This window comes from Drosophila pseudoobscura, chromosome 2, assembly GCF_009870125.1.
Source record: "Drosophila pseudoobscura strain MV-25-SWS-2005 chromosome 2, UCI_Dpse_MV25, whole genome shotgun sequence".
NCBI lineage: Eukaryota > Metazoa > Arthropoda > Insecta > Diptera > Drosophilidae > Drosophila > Drosophila pseudoobscura.
The window spans coordinates 22,711,179-22,731,500 of NC_046679.1; the positions used below are offsets into that span (position 1 = coordinate 22,711,179).

Here is a 20,322-nt window from a genome sequence, read left to right on the forward strand (position 1 = left end):
ACGAAACGGCGACGAAGGGGTAAAAGCACTAGGAGCAAACTTGGAGATTGCATAAGCTGCAGCTGTTAATTGGAGAGAGCTTAAGGTGAGATGGAAGGAGTCAGCTGCGGACAGAACTTAAGATGATGAAAACCATTTAGAGTCACTGGGTTTGTATGCAAAGTTGTTGAAGAAAAGCACAATATCAACATGATTTAAGATGCAAATATTATTGGGAATATTTGGTAAAGTCTAGAGAAGACCAGTCCATTCGGTAGCAGGAAATTTTCAGGGAAAGACGGATGTAATACAGAAAAACCAAGCAGCTTTTTAGATAGACATACCTTTACTTAAGACGCCTTAGGCTTTATTTACGCAAATATTGGATTTCGTTACTCAGAATTATGTATGTAGATGCTTAGTATAATGCTTAGCCAGACCTAGACCTATCAGCTATAGCAAAGGAAAACAGTATTATGTCTAGAATTTGTATAAAAAACTTGTTTCGTATTGGGGAAAATGGAGCCTAGACCTTAAGAAGTGTCCGCCTAACAAACAATGAAATCGTGTGTGAAATTTACCTAAAAATTAAACTAATGTCTTAGACGAAGGACTCCGACTAGACGATGCCCAGAGGTGTTCTAGTGCGGGGTGAACTCATGTCTTGTTCAATGCCACCAGGAGGAAGATTAGCCACTGGTGAAGACTGCTGTAGCCGTGGCCAAGTCTGTGGAGGCCGGCAGCCGCCGACTTGATGGCCGAGGCGGAGTATTCCCCTGAAATGGCACATTATGGGGGTGTTATGTATGTACATTCGAATTATGCTAAGTAATCCCACTTACCGCTAAGCACGTGCAGCTGCATGGACACCGCTGCACTGTTCTCCGGCTCGCAGGTATAATTGCCGGAGTGGATCTTGCGCACCAGCGGAATGACCAACGAACCAATCTGCAAAACCGATTATCCTCATCATTGAAATCCTCTTTGGAAAGAGCTCAAAGCGCCCTGTTCCCCTGTTCACGCAATCCCCTTACCGTATTCCGCTTGTACTCGGTGCTGCCAAAGATATTCCTATCGATTTGCGTGTACCAGCCGCTCTGGGCACCGCTGGCCTCGTTCTCGGCCGTCACTTGCTGCTCCCCGCGATACCAGAATATGTACTTAGGGGCCTCCAGAGTGCCCCGGACAAGGCAGTGGACCTCCACCTTGCTGCCCGCCTTCACAAAGCGCTGCCGATCGCCAATTAGCTCGGTTCTGGGTGCTGTGGTACCGATGAAAGGGATTTAGTTAGAGGCAGTGGAGTAGACAAAGATTAAAGTCGTGATTTTGAATGATTGCAAGGGTGCTGCAGAAGGGCATAATGCTGTTTCGACCGCAGCCATGTCAGCTAATTTCGTGTGTTTGGCATTTGATTGAAGCACTAGTTTGCTCTGAGCTGCTGACGGACCATGGGGACGGCTTGGGGCAATTCGAACGCAGACACACGTTGCACTTACTTATCACAAACAGCTGCACCTTGGCGCTCATTTTGGGCTCGGTGGCCAGCTGGCACTCGTACCAGCCGGCATCCTCGAGCCGCACGTATTTGATTTGCAGCGTCCAGCTCAGGCTGCTCCCGTTGCCCCTATCCTCCGGGCTGGAGGCATTCGCAGGGATAACCATGATGGCAGTGGGGGTGGTTGTCATGGATGGGTCCGTGGCCGGGGCCGGCGATGTCGTTGACTGGAGCAGCGATGCGAAGCGGGCATCGTTGATGAAGGTTGTGTGATCCACCGCAATGATATGTTCGTCTCGCAAGCGCACCCAGGAGAGGGGCTTATTTGAGTGCTGGTTGAGCTGCAAGGCAAAGACAGAGGCAGAGACAGAGACAGTGGCAGAGGAGCAAAACAGAAGGTGCTTAGCGAGCCGGGCTCTATTCAGTGGAAGCTTTCAATTACGCCACTCAACTGGCAGCCCAGCGGCAGCCCATTCTGGGAAACCCCTCCTTATTCCGCACTCACCTTGCAGGGCAGATAGGCATGCTGGCCGGCTTGCACGCTGGCATTCATCGGAGGCAGGCTGAGCGGGCGACGTGGCAGCAGCTCCCGCTCCTTGGCCAGCTCCTTTTCACGCCTGAGCTGCAGCTCCTTTTGTTCGCTGTCGTAGGCATGGAGTCGTGGTTGCGACTGGGATTGGGACTGTGACTGCGAATGCGACTGCGACTGTCCTTGGGCCGGGGATTGCGATTGCGGTGGATGCTCATTAGATGGCATCAGTCTGCCATCCGTCGGACTTCTCGACCACGCAGTGGCGTTCCTTTGAATCTGCGGCAAATCGGCAGGAATGAAGTCCGGAAAGGGCGGCAGATACGTGGGTATTGAAAAGCCCTTTGTCAGCGTTGCTGTGTCGGGCCTCTCGCTCCAGATGTCCCCAGTTTGCTGATCCTGTTGCAGCTGCTGCTGCTGCTCCACTGAGGTGGCCTCCTGGTAGGCGGCCATCCGAATCCCGCCGCCTCGCAGCCGCATGGCAGTTCCTTCCACTCCTGACACTGCCACCGCTGTGGCCATTGTGATTGTTGGGGAGGCTGTTGTTGGTGCAATTAGCGATGCGTTCTCGCCCATGGGCGCCGCACTCGCTGCCAGCGCTGCAAAATAGGTCAAGAATGAAACAGGCATCAGTTGGGCGGGCAATCTTATCGAAGTTTCTCCTGTCGAATAATGGTTTCAGGCCTGCCAACTGACAGGAAAAGCGCACAGCTGTCAAACAGGGGCTGGCAAAAGTTTTTACTTAGATTGGCAAATGTGCTAGGGGTATTCCCGTGGGGATGGCAATTATATTGCAACATCGAAACTATTTGTTTACCCTGTAAATGGTATTAAGTTGAACTTAAAAATATATTAGATACCTTATAGATAATACTAGCGGACATTGTGGTTGCACGGAGAAGAAATGAGGATAACTCAATTGATTGTTTCTTCGATGGGGAATAATATATCGAGTTTGGATTTTAACAAAAATATTCGTTCATTAAACCTGGATTTTCCTGGTAAATACGAACCATTGAAGTTATTTAATTCCATACATTTTGCCTCTCTTAATTTGTACATATATTGTATGAAAGATTAAGATTAAATTTGCAACTGATTCGTCACTTAGAAATATTTGAGAAGCCCAAATAGCCATACCATGGAGTTCTTAGAAATAGCTTGAAAATAATTAAATAATTATAGTGTGAAGCTTAAAGTCTTAAACAAATCTAATAATAATAGGGAGATGAATAATAGGGATATTCTTACCTAAAGGTAGTACCCCTATCCCTAACCTTACCCCGGTCCGGCATCCCCGGCAGCACCCTAAGCATCCTAATGGCATTCCAACTAGCGACAAATGTTTTTCTATCTACACAATTCAGCGTATTAGCCAAAGCCTTTCTGTATTAATTGACAAATTGTGAAATATATATTTGGAAAATGTATAAAATTTCAATTCGTCATGGGGAAACGGGGAAAATGCAAATTTATTTGCTTAGGGCATTCGTTTCGGTTGTGTTTTGGGTCAAGTGTTCCTTTTTTTCGGTGCTAGAACAATCTCGCAATTGATGGTGGATAATTTTGTGTGAATTTATATTTTGTCACAGCAGCTGTTACTCGCATTGTGGGGCTTTGGCGTAATTACCGATGGGAAAATTATGAAAACTCGAATTTGGCGAGCCATGAAATTATTTCATCGTGAAATCGGGGGAGAGAAGCGGAACGGGGAAACAGACACTTTTTAGGTCAAAAGGAAACCAGTAGTCTTTTTGAAATTAGGCAATCACTGACACTATACACTGGAAGAAAACTCGTTGCTCATTTTTGTATATATCACCACTTCCGCAACCAGAAACGGACTTCCTTCTCCGAGCAGCTCCGACATGGAAGTGACCAAAATGTGGACAGACTGGCTGTCCCGGGCGGAGGATATGGGCGATGAGGTCGTCCGGCGGAGTCGTCTCGTGCTGCCCACAGTGGCGCGCCTCTGTCTGGTGGCCACCTTCTTCGAGGACGCCCTGCGCATGTGGTGCCAGTGGGAGGACCAGATCTCCTTCCTCCAGATCCACTTGAATTTCTCCTGGGGCGGGGCCTTCCTGAGCTGCCAGGTCAATCTGTTGGGTCAGCTGGTGGGCTGCGGTCTGGTCTTGTTCCGAGTGTGGACCAATATGGCCGTGGCACTGCTGGTCGGCCTGGTGCTCTTCCAGTTGCACGTCTACTCTGTGCCCCTGCAACTGGAGCAGATGTTGCGAAACTTCTCCCTGCTTGGCGGACTGCTTCTGCTACTGGTGGAGGCCAATGACGAGGCGGCCTCCTCCTGTCGGATCTATGGAGCGCGCGCAGGACTTCCGCTGCTGGAGGAGCCCAGGCGATCGCAGCACCTGATGCAGCTCACGGGACGGATCCTGCTGGCCCTCATGTATCTGACAGTGCTACAGCAGTACTTCGGCCTCGCCGCCGTGGTCCTCAACAGCTTTGGTCTGCTCCTGATGACCCTCATCCTGTTGGGCTATCGCACGAGGCCGGCGGCCCTTCTCCTGGCCATAATCCTGAGCATTTGGAACATGAGCGTCAATTCTTGGTGGTTCGCCGAGGGGCTGGAGCGGGACTATCTTAAGTACAACTGCTTCCACACCCTGTCCGTGGTGGGGGGTCTGCTGATGGTCGTGGTCCTGGGCCCCGGCGAGGTCTCCCTCGAGCAGTACAAGAAGCACTGGTGATGGAGCCCAGGTGGGAGTTGCCTAACGAACTTAAATTTGTGTGTTGTACATCTGACGACAGCGGTCTTCGAAATTTGAAATCCAATTTGTTCAATTAGAGTTTTTCAGTCGGACGAGATTAAAGAGTCCTTTTACTGTGACTGCTGTCCCTAGGCCTAGTCCTTATCCTGATCCAATCAAGCCGCCGGCTAGCGGCCACATTGCAATTTTATTAGAGCATAAAATCCCGCAGATGGGCCTGAAATTACAGTCCCTCCCAACGCCTACCACATTATATATTCTGTGGTGGCCTAGGACACCCTCCGTGGAAGCTCCTCCTACGGCCTGCACAGCCGAGCCATGGCCCAGCCCTGGGTTCACCCCTAAAACTCCTACCCCCCAAAACCTACAGCTAGGTTCAGCCTCCTTTTGGGGGAGGGGGTTTCGTTTCTCTGGTTTCTCGTTCTGGTGTCTCGCCTCCGGCTGCAAATTTACGCGCAGCATAACAAATAACAACTAAGTATTTATTATGTAAATAATATTATGCCAAATGCTCACACACACACCCATACACTCATACAGAAGGAGGAAGTGAGAAGGGATACGCAGAGAAAGAGCAAAGCTTCAGCAGAATTTCCTCTCAAGCTTACATTTTTATTAAATGTTTCGCTTGAAAACAATTCGCTGAAATAGTTTTCCATTTTCCACTTTCAGCACGAACAGAAAGTGGTGCTCCTGCTGCTCATTCTGGTTTTTCTGCTCGTCCTGCTGTTGGTCCTGCTGCTCCACTGCCCGAAGGCGAAGGCGAATGTCCTAACTGAGTAGCCGATGTTGTGGGCTTTAAATAACTTCCACTTTAATGCAAAGTTCCACCACTCATTGTGGCCAGATGCGAAAGCCATGCTCCACTGCATAAATGAGATTCGACCAAAGTTTGAGTAGGATTGTGGGCCATGGACATGGGCTTGGGCTTGGTTCCGTTCACCGCAATGCAGTTCTAGCAGGACTATTAACGTCTGACTAGTTTGTGGCTTAATTGTTCACTAGTTACACTTATTAGCATACGTTTTTCATTGGCTCTCCTCCCGACTGGGCTGAGGTTGAGGCGGAGCCTTGCTTCTCGTAAATTCCTAACAATGGGGTTGACCACATAAGCCCCTGATGCACATCTACACATCAGTTCATCCTAAAGTGCAGATTCTGGGAAATCTGAAAAGTTTTACAAGACCCAGTGGTACATACTACGAGTATGTAGACAGATATGTTGAAGGGATACCAAGGATATCGACCAATCCCTTGCAGGGTATCCCCAGTTCGAGCCCTCAACTTTATTTCCTCGTTAGACTTGCTTGATTGTTTTTCACTTGCTGCCTGCATATCTATGTAATTAAAAACTATTTGCACACAAAAGTTTATAAAAAAACAAAAACAACCGACAGCTAAAACAATCACAACAGCAACAAATGAGAGCTACAACAATTGTTGTTGTGCGGTAATTAGTGTAACTGTTCACTTAACCACATAAACTGATTTTGGTTTTAGGGTTTCTGTTGCCTGTTTCTGTTTCTGTTGCCTGTTTCCGATGCCCCTGCTGCCTCTCGTCACTCACTTCGGGCAAATACTAGTAATTGAAATCATTTAAAGGTCCCTGAAATATTACTTTGTTAATGCCATTGTGTGCTGTCGCATTGTTGGAGCAATAAATTTTAAATTTCTACTCTAATGGTTGAGCAATGATTGGTGGAAACTTTTTGGGTCGAGTTAGCTCTCCCCAATCCCCACCCCACCCATCTTTATCCAACATCCAAAGCAGCAACAACAATAACATAATAATTCAAAATGGGGGATTGGGGGCTGAATGGGCTGCTGGTATGGGAGTGTGGCATGGGGCAACTTTATCGTTGTGTCGCTGTCGTGGTGGGTACTGTCAGGGAATTTCGCGTGAATTTCGTATTCATTCGAGTGCAAAGTTGAAAAAGGCCAAACCCAGTCCGGCGCCCGGCGCCCCCTATCTAATCGGACTGGTGGCATGAGAGATGATACATGGATTATATCGTTTGGAAACTGTAGGAATTAAAACCAAATGTTGCGGCGCTTAACATTTCACTGGGATTATGCTGCAGAATATAGTACAATTTTTGTTTCAATTTGATTAGAGATTTTGCCTACGAGAAAACCTTGAATAAATGTTTTAAAGATGTAATGTAATTTGAAAGTTTTCATGTAGGAAATATATTAAACAAAAAATATGTCACATAATTATTTATATATAAAATGTTATCAGTTTTCTGTGAATATTTGGATAAAATTAATCAAAGAATAAAATATATTGTAATAATTATATATACATTTTAGGTACATAAACATCTATATTAAAACTGTCTTGCACATACAGTCCACATATATGTAGGTACGTATCCACCGTTTCATCTGTTATCGTTCTATGTATATTTTCTATGCATAATCCGCCTCTAGCACCACTTATGGTCTTGTCCAACCCAAACATCCATGCCAATGCAAGCACAGCTAATAGAATTTACGATCTTTGCTGTGTAGCATCCTGCACAGCTCCAGCTTTCCAAAGCTCTGCCTCCAGTATGGAGGTAACACCCAATTACAGCTGTTTAACATTGCTTTTGGGATTGGTTAACCCGATTAACTCGAGCAGGGCTGACTGGCAGTCCCGGAACCCCATTAGGTGGGCACAAACATAAAGTTTCAGGAAAATGACCAGGCGGTGGCGGTGGCTCTGGAAGGGGTGGGGTATGCGGGTGGATGTGGGAGTCGAGTTGGCCTAATTAAGCGCCATTCTGGACAGGCCAACAGGCCAGTTACACACACACTCACATGCAGATTCATTTAATTTGTTTGCGCGATTTCTTTTATTATTAATTACATGCGGTACATACATAAATTTCACTTCTGTTCTGTCCTTGTTTTTGGCAACTTTTCGTTATTTATGTGACCTCTGATAACAAAAAAAAATCAGAGCTCCCCAAAGAACCAGCTGAGCAAACAGAGATTCTAAAGCAAATATAACAGGGGGCACATGTGCCAACAGCCTTTTGAGGTTAGGCTTTGATAGATTGAGGTTATGCTGGATGCCACGTGGTTCGAATGGGGGAGCATTTGTCAACTTTGAGGGGATTTCTCGTACAGACATGTATGTGGGATTTTGGGTAATGTAAAAGGGTTACGAGATTCAATGATTTAATCATTTTTTATTGTTAAGCAAAAAGGAATCTCTTTTGCAGTGTCAGTCTCATAATAATATTGGTAATCTAAAAATGTATGGAAAAACGTTATGTCTTCTAACGGAGGAGCCGTCTAGTTGGATCCTCCTCAGGTGGAGGAACAGTCGGAGCAGACACCTGATCCCATGTGTAAATTTCAGGTGAAAGGCTGGGCAGATCAGAACCCACATACAGAGTCCATTTCCTTCAATAGATCCGCGTTTTCAAGCTGATTCTGATCGTCCTCCAGGCTGGTGGGAAAGCTGTTTATGGCTTGGCCAAATTGCATGGATATCAATCCCAGGCGCTGATCATCCCAGGACGGAATATGATCTTTCTTGAGCACTTCAATCTCCAACCAAGGCTTGGCTGCCAGTTGCTCTTGCGGACTCCACTTGTTGTACTCGATCTCGAGCTCCGGCGACTGGAAAAGTTTGATCACCAGTGGGCTGATACAGGCCTGAGACTTCCGCATGGCGAGGGCCTCCGCGAGGAGGTTCGCTGTCTTGACGGACTTGCAGTTGAAGAGATCCATGTGCTGCAGCATGCAATCGCTGGCCAGGAGCAGGCTGAGCTTAGGGAGGGAGCAGTGGCGGATCCTCAGGCAGTGGCAGCTGAATGGCAGTGGCGGCGGCAGCTTGCCGTCCCCCACGAGGTTGCAGCGGGTCAGACGCACCTCGGTCAGTGCGGTGCAGCGGGCCAGCAGGAGCACGGAGAGGTTCAGCGGTGCGCCAACGTAGGCGCCGTCGAAGCATATGCGCTCCAACTCGAACCGCTTGGCCTTGATGATCTCCTGGACAACGAGCAGCCACTCCTCGTTCTGCCACTGATCCTTGCTCTGCAGCGTGAGTTGCTTCAGATTGCTGAGCTGGCAGACGTGCAGCGGGCTCATCAGCAGAAGAGGCAGCAGAAGCCCCTCCAATAACGAGCACTGACCGATGTTCTTCATGTCCATGATTTCTGGCGAACGGCCTTCATTCTTCAGCTTAAAATGTTGCAGTAAGGGGCACTTGCGAAACAGCTCTTCCAGGGTGCGCTGTGTCACAGTGCAGGAGAGGTGTACGATGCGCACCTTCTTCAGTTCCGGAAAGTGGCCATCGATGCAGCACAACACGCTCAAAATCTCCACGCCAGGCGTCAGCGACCCGAGCAGCTCTAAATGACTGCCGCCTGCTGATGAATTCCCTTTATCGTCTGCCAGCACTATACAAACCCGGACGTTGGCTAGCTCCGATAGCCCCATGCGATGGCACAAGTCATGTAGCCTGCGGATGTCCGCCATTTTCACCCGCAGGCACCGCATGCGCTGGGCCAGCACGTGGAGAATGCTGCGAAGTTTCGCCTTCTCAATGCCGTTTCCGACCAGAAGTGGCACAATGTTAACCTGCTCCATGGCGAGCACGACCTTTCCACAAATTTCGCTCTGATTGGGCCCATTCACTAGATAATGGCGAAGACGTTTAGTTAAATCATCGGCAGCTTGACGCTGTTTGAGGGTGACTTCTTCTTTGGTGGTCATTTTATTGAAGTATTCTTTGGAAGAGAACGTCGTGCGTCAGGTTGTTCACGGGGGGGTTATTTGAGGGAATCACTTACTTCCTGCTAGTTTGCAAATGTTCCAAATTGCAGCCGAAATAGTCAAAATGCCAATGCAGTAAATCAAACAACAGAGTTTTTCTTTATCGCTTTCCAGGGTTGTCATTTCGTTTGTTAAGTCAAAGAAAATGAATATTGAACCAGGATATCGCTAGGCCGATATATATTGATATCGATATCAAAGCTTGGGGCTTGGCGATTTGTTCCCGAAACTGGTGACTGGCAATAACCAAAGGTTATATATTCAGCAAGATATTGCAATAAGAATAAATTCCAATTACTGATATTTCAATTTCTTTTTAGACTGTCATTCGACTCTGAACTGCCTTGGTTGAGGAGCTGTAAGTCCCTTCCAGAATCCCACAACAAATACACAGTTTTTGGCGGCGCGCAGTCTGTGCCAGTCTCGGAGAAAAGATGCCCCATCATGCTCAAGACATGCAATTTGTTATTGTATTATGGGACATTCCGTTCTTAACCATTCGCTTGGTGGGTGTTGTAAGTGACCGACTTTTGCGCATCGTCAAAGACTGTATTTGTTGCTAGAAAAATACCGCACCTGAAAGTATGTCGTCTCTGCGCCTTTGTTTTTGTTGTAGGATTGTGGAACAGATGAATCCCGAGCAGGCAGAGTGGGCTGCTCTCAGAGACGACTCATAGGTGAAAATTAAATTCAAGTCCCGCGCGCTCTCTCTGTCATTAAAAAAACCTTTAAAGAACAGCTTGTTGGTCCCGACCCCCATGCAACATCTTGGTATTAGTGTTGGTGAAACCTTATGGAAAATAAGGCATATTTATTCTTTTTTCTTCATATGGCAACAATACAATAACGAAACTTTTCTGGTTCTTGAGTAAGAGAAAGTGAAGACAACCCTAACTCCAGATGCAAGTAAGGAACCACCGAAATTTGTAGGGTCTCCAGTCAAATTGTAAGGAGATGTGAATCGTTTATGTGCCTTGGCCCCGACTTCCTAGTTTTATTTGTTAAGATTCGAATCAAACGAGTGTGTTATTTATTATAAAGTTTAAGTGCTACCCAATTGTGGCCCGAAGGCCAGTGTCGTTGGAGATAAAATGTGATTTTCATACCCAATTTCTTGTATACAATTTACTACAAAAAAAAGCGAAATAAGAGAAGCAAAAGGAAGCAGCCATGGCTTGACTTTTTACGCCCGTCTGACCTAATGTCATTTTAATTTCTCTGCATGTAGGAGTATTCACGCCCGAGGCGCCACCAGATAACCCCATCCCGGGTCAAAAGTGTCACTGGCATTGTGGGTAGTCGGCTGACAGTTGAAAAATGAAATGCCAGACCGGCCGGCCATGATGTGGCCACAAAAAGTGACTTCATGTGGGGCTTCCAGGCTCGTTCTTTGGGGAATGCGGGCTTCACAGAATTTATGTATGTATGTTCCGAAATTAAGAAGGGGCCATGGGTGGCCATGGGGCCTTCCAAGGGATCCAGGCCATTAGCAGAAGCCAGAAGCATTCAACTAGCGCCCCATATGCTTGTCGCATGTTTAAGAGCATTAATTAGAGGGCATAACTTGTCATTTATTGGTTCATAACATTCAGCAAATATTGGCAAGCGCACGCACAGCGCTTCCCAGGCTGCGTGCATGCCACATGCCCCATGCGACACCCCCTCTTGGCTCCACACATGCATAATCGAACAGTTCAAATGGTTGTCACACACAAGAGCCGAGCAGGGGCGTAGCGCCGACAGGGTTAGGCCAATGATGCTCAGTCATGGGTTCCGGGGCTACGTTCAAACATTTCTCATTGTTTCGACGGAAATTCAGGAGCCGCAGAGCCATTTGCATGGCTCCACTCCCCAAAGACACCGATCCCTCCCTGCCGCACACCAGCCCGGAGGCTGTTTGGCAGAGAAAAGCCGAAGAAGAAAAGCAAAAATGGAATCATAAATTCCTGCTTCGCTCCCCTGCCACCGCCCCATTCCGTAGGCGACCCACATCAGCACCCGTCGCCCCATTTTATCAATGGCTGCACGTTTTTGTTGCGGTTACCCTTTGAATTGCGGGGCAACTTGGATTCAACTTTCATTGTGGTTGCCTCGATAGATGCTGATGGTGCGTTGAGAGTTGGTTTGATAGATTGTGGATAGATCTATGATGTATGTATGATGAAGTGCTCCCCAGTGGGTAGATAAGCTGTACGTGTGTTTGGGTAACAAATCCATTGAAATTCGATATTCCTCCGCCGAATGTATCTATTTTCTGTGTCAATTCTGTCAGAGAAAACTATTCTTAAAAGTAATGCATCTCTCTTTCGACAGACTCCACGAATCCCACTAGAGATTGGGCCATGAAAACACACATTTCTAACGATTCCCAATCCCTTTCCCGTTCCCGCTCTTTCTTCAGAGCATTCATTGGTCGCCCATCGATCCCTTATAGGCTTCTTCGAAATTCTTTGATTCTTTGTTGTTTTTCGTGTTGTTTTGAGGCAAATGGCGACGCGTCGTGTCGCTCACTTCGACGCCGATGACGACGACTTCTCAGAGTCGACTTTTTGTGGCATGGCAGGGCATACTCCTCTCAGAACATAAGAGTGCGACATACAGCACGCCACACAGCAATTACACGGCATAAGTGCGGGGCGCGTGTGGGCGTGGCAGATTGACGATGAACGAGGGACGGACGCGCCCATTTAGCACTCGACTGGTTTCGATTGCTTTAAAGCGTTTCTGCCCTTTTTTCTGCCCTTTTCGCAGCCCTTCGGGTTTCTTGTCGGCTGATTGACAATTGTTGTCTTTTCCTTCGTATTGATGCTGTCGTTGTTTTTTGGCCATAATTTACACGCATGGCTAAACAAATACACAACAATCCAGCCGAGCAGTCTATGAGGTTTGGCTTAATATCGGAGGCTCCTGCTGCTCATTATTGGCGGATGATGGGACAAACATCCGCGTGTGTATCCATTATAAGGCCCATATTACGGCCCTCTCTGGCTGGGCTATTTATTTACTGAATAAATGGCATACTCGTGTGTACTTGATCCACATATTTAGAGAGTGTGGCATCCATTACAGGACAGGTTGAGCGACCATTGATATTTATTCAATCCCTAATCAGGACAGGTCACAGAAGTTTACACAACACTGCGGTGGAACAACACATTATTTTATGGACAATTTCCAGAGTATAGGCTTTGTATATGAATTGTTACAGTATCTCATATACATATGTGGTATGTAGTGCTATTATGAAGTACGTTTAAGGGTCTATCGTATATTTGAGACGAACATTACTCCACAGGCAAGGGTCATTTAGCAAACGTCAAAGAGTTTTCTCTATTTATTCTCTTGGCACACCATAATACTAATCATATTAAATTTGGGGTTCTAAGAGGGTTTAATTGTCAGTTAAGAATCCGCTAGACTTCATCTCAAAAATATAAAACAAATACCTGAGAGCAAGGAAAGCGGAATTCCTCGGATGAGAGCTGTTGCTTAGGAGTACATACATATGTAAAAACCGAATTTAATTAATTACATTTACTAGCCATCAACTCATTGGTTGCCTGTGACACCCCACGAAATGTGCTCAAAGGGAATTGTTTGGCGATTCCTGCCTCGGAGCGTGCAAATTTATGGCCTCTCAACGAATGCGGCTAATGGCTGTATTAGCGACGCCAAAGAGTTGGCTCCACTTAGCGCAGTTATTTAATTAAAGCCTTGGCGCCCAGCGCCTTTGGGCTGCTCCCACCCGTAACCCCCCATACGCACACCACCGGCATCACTCCCCTCGCCCTGCCGCATTTGTTGTGTGTCTTTGGGCCATAAATAAATTAAACGTGACATTTGACCGCCATTTGTCTTGGGAGCCCGTGCTATGGTAAATACTTGTATCCCCTATATAATATATACACAGTTGGAGTGTCCTCTTCAGCTCTTCAGCTCCTCAGCACCGCTGATTCCTTCTTTTGTATGCGGCTCATTGTCCTAACATAATTAACAGAGTTCCCCCGTGCAGATGGACATGGGCGTGGCCTTGGCTGGCAGCCCCGTCCTGCGACCTTGGCCATAGCTCTGATTGATGGCTTAAGTGTTATTTGAGTGTCTGCTGATTTTTTGTTTTCGCAAATTTTCTTCCAGTCTGTTTTTGCTGGTGTCCTGGTCCCCGATTTAATTATATCACATGTGAGTGTGGTAATGGCGTAGAAACTGGGGGATGCGTGTTGTTAATGACATTGCTTTGGCCAGAGGAGTAGTTCAACTGAGATTGATTAGAGTCGAATGAGCCGGCAGTAAAAAGCAAAGAGATTACCAGCCGCCATCCAAGATGATAAATATTCGTATTATTTCCCAATTATTCAGTCCAAAAACGGACTTAAAGCTGCTCTAAAATACCTTAATTACTTGGTCATAGCTGTTGTCACAACTCAAATAAATATGTATTTGTGTGTGTGTGTGTTAAAGTTGGCCATAAAGTGACATATATTTGAGGAAATTTATGCTTTTGAGTTTCAGTTTCAGCAGAGATCAAATTTCTCTCTTCCCAAACCTATCAATTAGACAACTTCATTAAACCAATGTAGAACCTAGAGTTGATGTGAAAGAGCCACTTGGATTGATTGTAATTTCACAGACGAGGAACAATCACATTACGCATACGACCTGTTGAACAGGCGCCACACATGCAAGGCCTGACGCAGAAAATTTAATCAACTCGAGCTGAGATTCAGAGGTAAAGGCTAAGAGTGGGAGTGGAAGTGGCAGTGGGTCTGAGGTTGGTACTTGCTATAAGCTTGAGGCTGGTACCAGGTACTGTATCTGATGCTGGGACATACAGGGAGGGAGCTGTATCCTTTCTGAGACTGGGAGTGAGCCTGTTGCCCAGGCTACGTTCCAATTAGTCGAGCCTAGAAAATATTCCAGGCATTTTCATAAACTACTCGAAAGCCAAAAGCCAAAAACGAAAGCAAATACCACACCGAACGCCAGGTAAAGCCAAGTCAAGTTGGAGCCTTGACACGATGCGTATGCGTAATGAGTTTTTGTCACCACCCCCCCTTCCCAGAAAAGGGAGCATTTCCCTGTGACAGGTGTCTAACAATCGTAATGCGTGTGAGTGTGTGTCTCAGTCTCATGGCGTGTGTGTGTGGCATTTGGCTAAATGAAAATTCGCACTGTACGATTAAATTAACTCGACAAGCTTATAAAAATCGTGCCAACGAGTTGCCAACGACAATGCAGCCAGGCAAATCTCATCATGTAAATTAAATTTGGCAAACGCTTCTCGACACTTGCACAAAAATGTGCGAAATTGAATTAACTATGCATGCAAAAACAAAAGCCGAGCCCCGAGCAGATCTGAACAGGACAGGGCATACCGTTACCAAGCAGTAGGGTACGGATCCGTACGGATACGGACCGGAGTGGAGCGTAACACGTAGCCAAAAAGTTGGACAGGGGAGTGCACCGAGAAACGGGGCATATGCTAAAACACAACGTCCCTGGGGATGTTCCGTGCTGCGGATTCGCCTGTGAGGGGATCAAGGGATTGCCCGGGAAATTGTTATGCGGTCGAAAGAGTTACTGCGGGAAGTGGTTAAGTTAGCGCTTTGACTAACTCCATTTGGGATTTGTCAAAGGGCTAACATACTCGACCTTTTGTAAAGTGCTATGGTGGTTCAGTGGTTCAGGATTGTCCCAGGGAATGATTGGTCAACTTTTCAATCAATAAGTAATGCCATTTTTGGAATAGTAATAGTTCTACGAGCTACCAGAATCTTAAGACTATTTAATCATAGTAAATCCACATCAATATACGACAAATTAATGCTCATCTGAACGGAATTTATATATGCTTATTAAAAACATAAAAGAGTAACAAGTTCATTGAAAATATCTCTGCTGTTTATGTAAATCAAAGCAAAGTATCGCTAATTAGATACAATACGTAACTTAGCTTAAGCTTAACGTCAATGTTCAAGGTTCGCTTTTTATAATCCCCAAAAACAAATATGTGCGAGTACAACAAATATCTGGCATTTTCAGCCAAAACTTTGGTGAATTTTAGGAGAAATTTTGCGCGCAGAAATCTCGGGAGTGGGTGGGGAGGCATATCAGACCCCGACCCCAACCTCAACCCAGACACGACACCGACAAAGTAAAAGAAGTTTACACTTACGCGCACGCATGCCACGAAAGCTGACAGCTGCCAGAAATGCCAGCAGAATACTGGCTGTGCCCGCCTTCCCGGGTTTCCCGGCGACTCCAACTAGGGAACAGACTCCTCGGCCCAGTGCGCCTCCTCCGGCTCCTAGTCCCGGCCTGCCTTGGCGCGCACTCCGACAGGGCATTTTATTGGGTGCGCGGCGACGAAGGATTTCTGTCGGATGTCGCACCTTGGCGGGGCTCCTGCTCCTCCGTGCCGGGATTGAGTTCGGTGTTTGGTTCGGTATTTGGTTCGGGGTTTGGTTTGGTTTGGGGTTTTATTGTGTTATTTTTCGGTGCTATATTTATTTCTCTGCGAGCTAGTTAATCCAAGTTTCGCCAGCTCAAGTAGCATGTCATTTGGCACGGTTCCCCCGTGCTTCTGTTGCTGTTTGTTTCGTGCTTTGGTTACTGTGCTCAGGATTCTGCATTCTCTGTTCTTCGTTCTCCCGTCTGTTATTTAATTATTTGCATTGCTTTTATGAAGTCTTCTTGGTTGGATTTGCATACCGCACCCCGGGGTGGGGACAAAGTCAGTACGTGACTGTCTCTCTACTGACGGTACATTTTTTGTTGATATTTCTTTGGAGTACATAGAACCGCAGGCAGGCCGAAAACGTATGTTTTAACTTATTTCGTGCTTTATTTGGCAAAGTCAACCGCAGCCGCCAGCCGAGAGAAAGGCAAAAATACATATAACTTTCCCTTTGGGTCCGAGCAAACAGAGCAGCAGCCACCAGGAGGCAAGCCAGGCGGCCAGGAGTCCACCGCAGAGGAGTGCCTCGAGCTCCGACTTGGCCTCCGGGCTGCTGCTGTTAGCATTCTATTTATGTGATAAATGGATATTTATCTTCCCCTGCCCCTGGGCATAAGTTTTTGGCTGGCTTGATTATAAGTCAATAAATTAATGAATTGCATTGGCTTTCCCACACTCTCTCTCTCTGCTCCAGCCTCCGTTAGCTCTACTTCACCTAATGCTCTTGCTTCTGCTTTCGCAGGCGAATCCTTGCTGAGTTTGGGAAATTTTTAATGGCTGCTGAATCGGGATTTTTTTTTCCTCTTGTCGATTGGCCTGGAAAACTGTGTCGACTCCTCCAGACTAAAGCCTGATGCATCCTGCAGGATTTATGCGGCTCATAGCCGGCAAATCGAAGTCCAGTCCCCAAACGGCCACGACAACCAAATGCATTATTGCACTCTCTAATCTGGGGCGATTAGATGGGGTCACGATGGGGCTCTACTCTATGGCTCTGTGGCTCTGTGGATCTATGGCTCTATGGCTCTGTGGATGAGTGTGTAATTGGGTGAGCTAACAAACAAATTGATATTTATTTCCATGAACATTTCCTACTACTGACTAAGGACAAGTCCTGGGGTTTTCTGGGAAGTTGGGCGATGGCCTGCCGAAATGAAATACTAATCTAATTTCCAGCTAATTTCTCCATCAATATTAATGAAAATACGAAGACGATAGATTCTTTTTTCTGGGGAATTCCATTTATCTCGAAGCATGATTGACTAACGCTTATCTTTTTGTCCAACTATTTCACTGCAAATGAGCCTTAGATTGATGGTATTTGATCATATATGTACATATATGGTGCATATGTATTCCAGAGAAATCTCTCTTGGGCAGACAGCTTTAGTTCCAGTGCTGGAATGGACACTAGCTAAAAATAAAAACATATTTTCGTTTATAATTCGATTTCTTGACCAAATTCTGCGAAAACGATAGCATATTTAGCGATAAACGAAAAATTCATCCATGGCGAAGAATGGAATATTCCGTGTCATAATGCTCTACGATTTTCGACGTGCTTCGATGAACTCAGTTCAACTTTTGGTGATGAAGCACCATAGATTGCCCCTGCTTTTCGCAGTAAAACGAATTCCGTTGTGCACTGTATACGTCCTTCGCTGCAGAACGGATCTCGTGCGGGTCGTCAAAAAACGGTTGTTGCACCGGAAAAAACGCATGCTGTGCGGGATTGGCTATTGCAATATTGTCATATGACATGCCATGCGATAGAGGCATCTTCGGGCATTGAAGGGACTCAAAACAATCGTTTCAGAGGAGGGGAAAAAGTGCTGTGAAGATTGGTTTTATCGGAGAATATTTTAAATGAAAAATAAAATAATTTTCAATGATATTTGGTAGGTCCTTCACTATTAGGCAGCAGACTTAAAAGAAAGCCTACGTATATCCTAAATCTACAATTATTTTCAGTGTACTTTTGTCTATGCCTTTTTCCCACTTAATAATTCCTTAATCATCTCTTATGCGCTCCTCTAATATTAATACGACTCTCCCCAGCTGTGAAAATGTACTCTGGATTGTTGCCTTTATATTTTTAGAAAACAAGATCAAACTTTTTCCATTCAATTACTTCCCACTTCCCCTCCCAGTTAGCGCCCACGTTCCCTTGCCTTCTCTGATTTCGAACTTCCGTCCCGTCAATTAATCAACGATTTATATCGGTTTCAACTGGAGATATAATATTTTTTTTGTCATTTTCTTTGCGTTGTCAGCCGTGAAATCCTTTCTCTTTTGTATTTATTTTAAACTTCTTTTCTTTTGTCCTTTTTGAACTGCTATCCAATATCTTGGCCAAGCTGTGGCACCTGTTTCAACACCTTTATTGATTTGCCAGTATCATTGTCAGCTTTTATTTTTTCCCTTCCTCTCACCTCTCACCTCTCACGGTGTCCCGCTGTGTGTTTTCCTCGCCTGTCTAATGACACCAACAACGAAGGACGAAGACGTGGAAAATTGGCGTCTTTGCACATTAATGAGTTTTAAAATCTATTGCAGAACACGCCCTGCAAACAAGGGAAGAAACAGATGGTGCGGCCATAACATATCCTTTAGGTGGAGCGGAGCTTTGTCTCGAGTGTCGCTAAGCCAAGTCGCACCACCCTCAGCCCCCCCCACCCGACTTGTCTGCCTCTAATCAGATTATATTTCCATATATTACATCATATGCTCATCAATATAATCAAATTGAAATACATGTGGGCTAAACAATGGCTCCACCGCCTACGTGGAGCACGTGCCCCCTGTTCGGAATGGGAATGGGAGTGGGCTTGTCCCACATCCTAGCACTAGCACGACCCGCACTCGCATTTGCACTCTCACTCGCATGGGAGTCACATCTTTCACTTCATTCACATCAGTCAAATCCTCCACGTTTCGTTTCCTTTTTATTCTATATATTTTTTGCTTTATTTTCTCTTTTGTGGATAGACGACGTCGCAATCAGCGTTTGACGGCGTTTGACTTTCGATCTGGCCTGGCTTTCAGTGCTTTCTCTGTGCTTTCTCTGTACTTTCTCTTTCTCCGCTTGCCTACGCCTTCGCCGTCGTCTGCCTTGGCTTTTGTATCCGTTCTAATGCGCAGCAATTTAAAATGTGATTTTCCTTGATTTATAAAAGACACATTGCACTCACAATCATGGCTCACATCTGGCAGACTGTTGTCCCCGCCACTGATGGATGATGGAGCAGGCGACGATGCCACCATATATCTACCTCACTTCACTTCACTTCACTTCACTTAATGCTGCAACTAGAATGGGCGTGTCCACGCCCTCATCCTATTCGGCACACATTCCGTAAAACCCGCGTAAACAAAAGGCCCTCGAACGCGCGCGCTGATGAATCTCCGAAGTGCATTTAACATCCGCAAACTCAGCCTTTGCCCAAAACCGTTTCAAACGTTTGCCTTAGCCCGCTCTCGCTTCGGCTCTGTCTTTGAATTCGGATTTGGATTTGGCTCTGACTCTGATTCAGACTCTGGCTTTCTTTGGGTCCCGAGCGACTCCTTTTTTCCCGCTCGACGTCCGACACAGAGCCATGCAAATGAATGAATGAATTGGAAACACACTCGGCACCGACTCTGTGCCAGTGCCAGGATGCCAGGATCCTACCCCTGTCGTGTGGTGTTTCATATCGCAGCATCCTCTGTGGTTCTGCATTCCATGTTCCCCATTTACCCCTGCATTCCATGTTCCATGGTCCTTTGAATCGTGTGCTACCCCTGCACTCGCTCGTCGTGTTTCATTTCACTTCGTTTCGTTGCCATGTGTTTCCGTATTAGGGGTAGAATTTCCTGGCAGCGCATGACTATTCTCAGTGCGCTGTTAAATGACTCTGTTAACCGTTTTGGCTGAAACGACGGTTAAAACCATTATTATGTGAATGGATATAACGAAGACTGTAAACGATTTATGGCCAGTTATCAGGAACCTAAAGAGAAAAACAGTAAGAATTAAGACCTATCACACAGCCTAAAATAATCTTCAATTCGCCAGACAGGAATTAAAACTAGGATGTATTTGTATTATATTTAACTACAGTTTGCAGGAGACTTTCAAAAGAATAATACTTACGTTTCTTTCGTACCCATTAACGCTGTTCATATATGTATGTATGTACCTTTTTGTTTTAATTATTTGAACAAGCGCATTCACAATGTACACATAAATCATGTAAATACGAATCTGCATCTGTAATATATCATTAAGTCAGAGTCGATTTCTCTTTGGCAAAATAATAATCCCAGAAAAAGTGTAGAAAAATAATTGATTTTATCAAAAGCGAATTGAACAAGTAGCATGTTTATTGGT

General features: G+C 45.9%; 2 protein-coding genes across 2 annotated transcripts; both read right to left on the reverse strand.

The window, feature by feature from the left end:
- Positions 1-320: 320 nt before the first annotated feature.
- On the reverse strand, positions 321-16,277 carry dpr16 (defective proboscis extension response 16). Its single transcript, XM_015182383.2, has 6 exons — positions 15,672-16,277; positions 1,980-2,602; positions 1,476-1,815; positions 1,014-1,240; positions 822-927; positions 321-755 (listed from the first exon to the last, which is right to left on the reverse strand). The coding sequence occupies exons 1-6, from the start codon at positions 15,841-15,843 to the stop codon at positions 637-639; spliced, it is 1,587 nt and encodes a 528-aa protein (XP_015037869.2). The 5' UTR covers positions 15,844-16,277; the 3' UTR covers positions 321-636.
- LOC4802500 (uncharacterized) lies at positions 7,889-9,663 on the reverse strand. Its single transcript, XM_001359373.4, has 2 exons — positions 9,517-9,663; positions 7,889-9,453 (listed from the first exon to the last, which is right to left on the reverse strand). The coding sequence occupies exons 1-2, from the start codon at positions 9,620-9,622 to the stop codon at positions 8,099-8,101; spliced, it is 1,461 nt and encodes a 486-aa protein (XP_001359410.4). The 5' UTR covers positions 9,623-9,663; the 3' UTR covers positions 7,889-8,098.
- Positions 16,278-20,322: the final 4,045 nt, after the last annotated feature.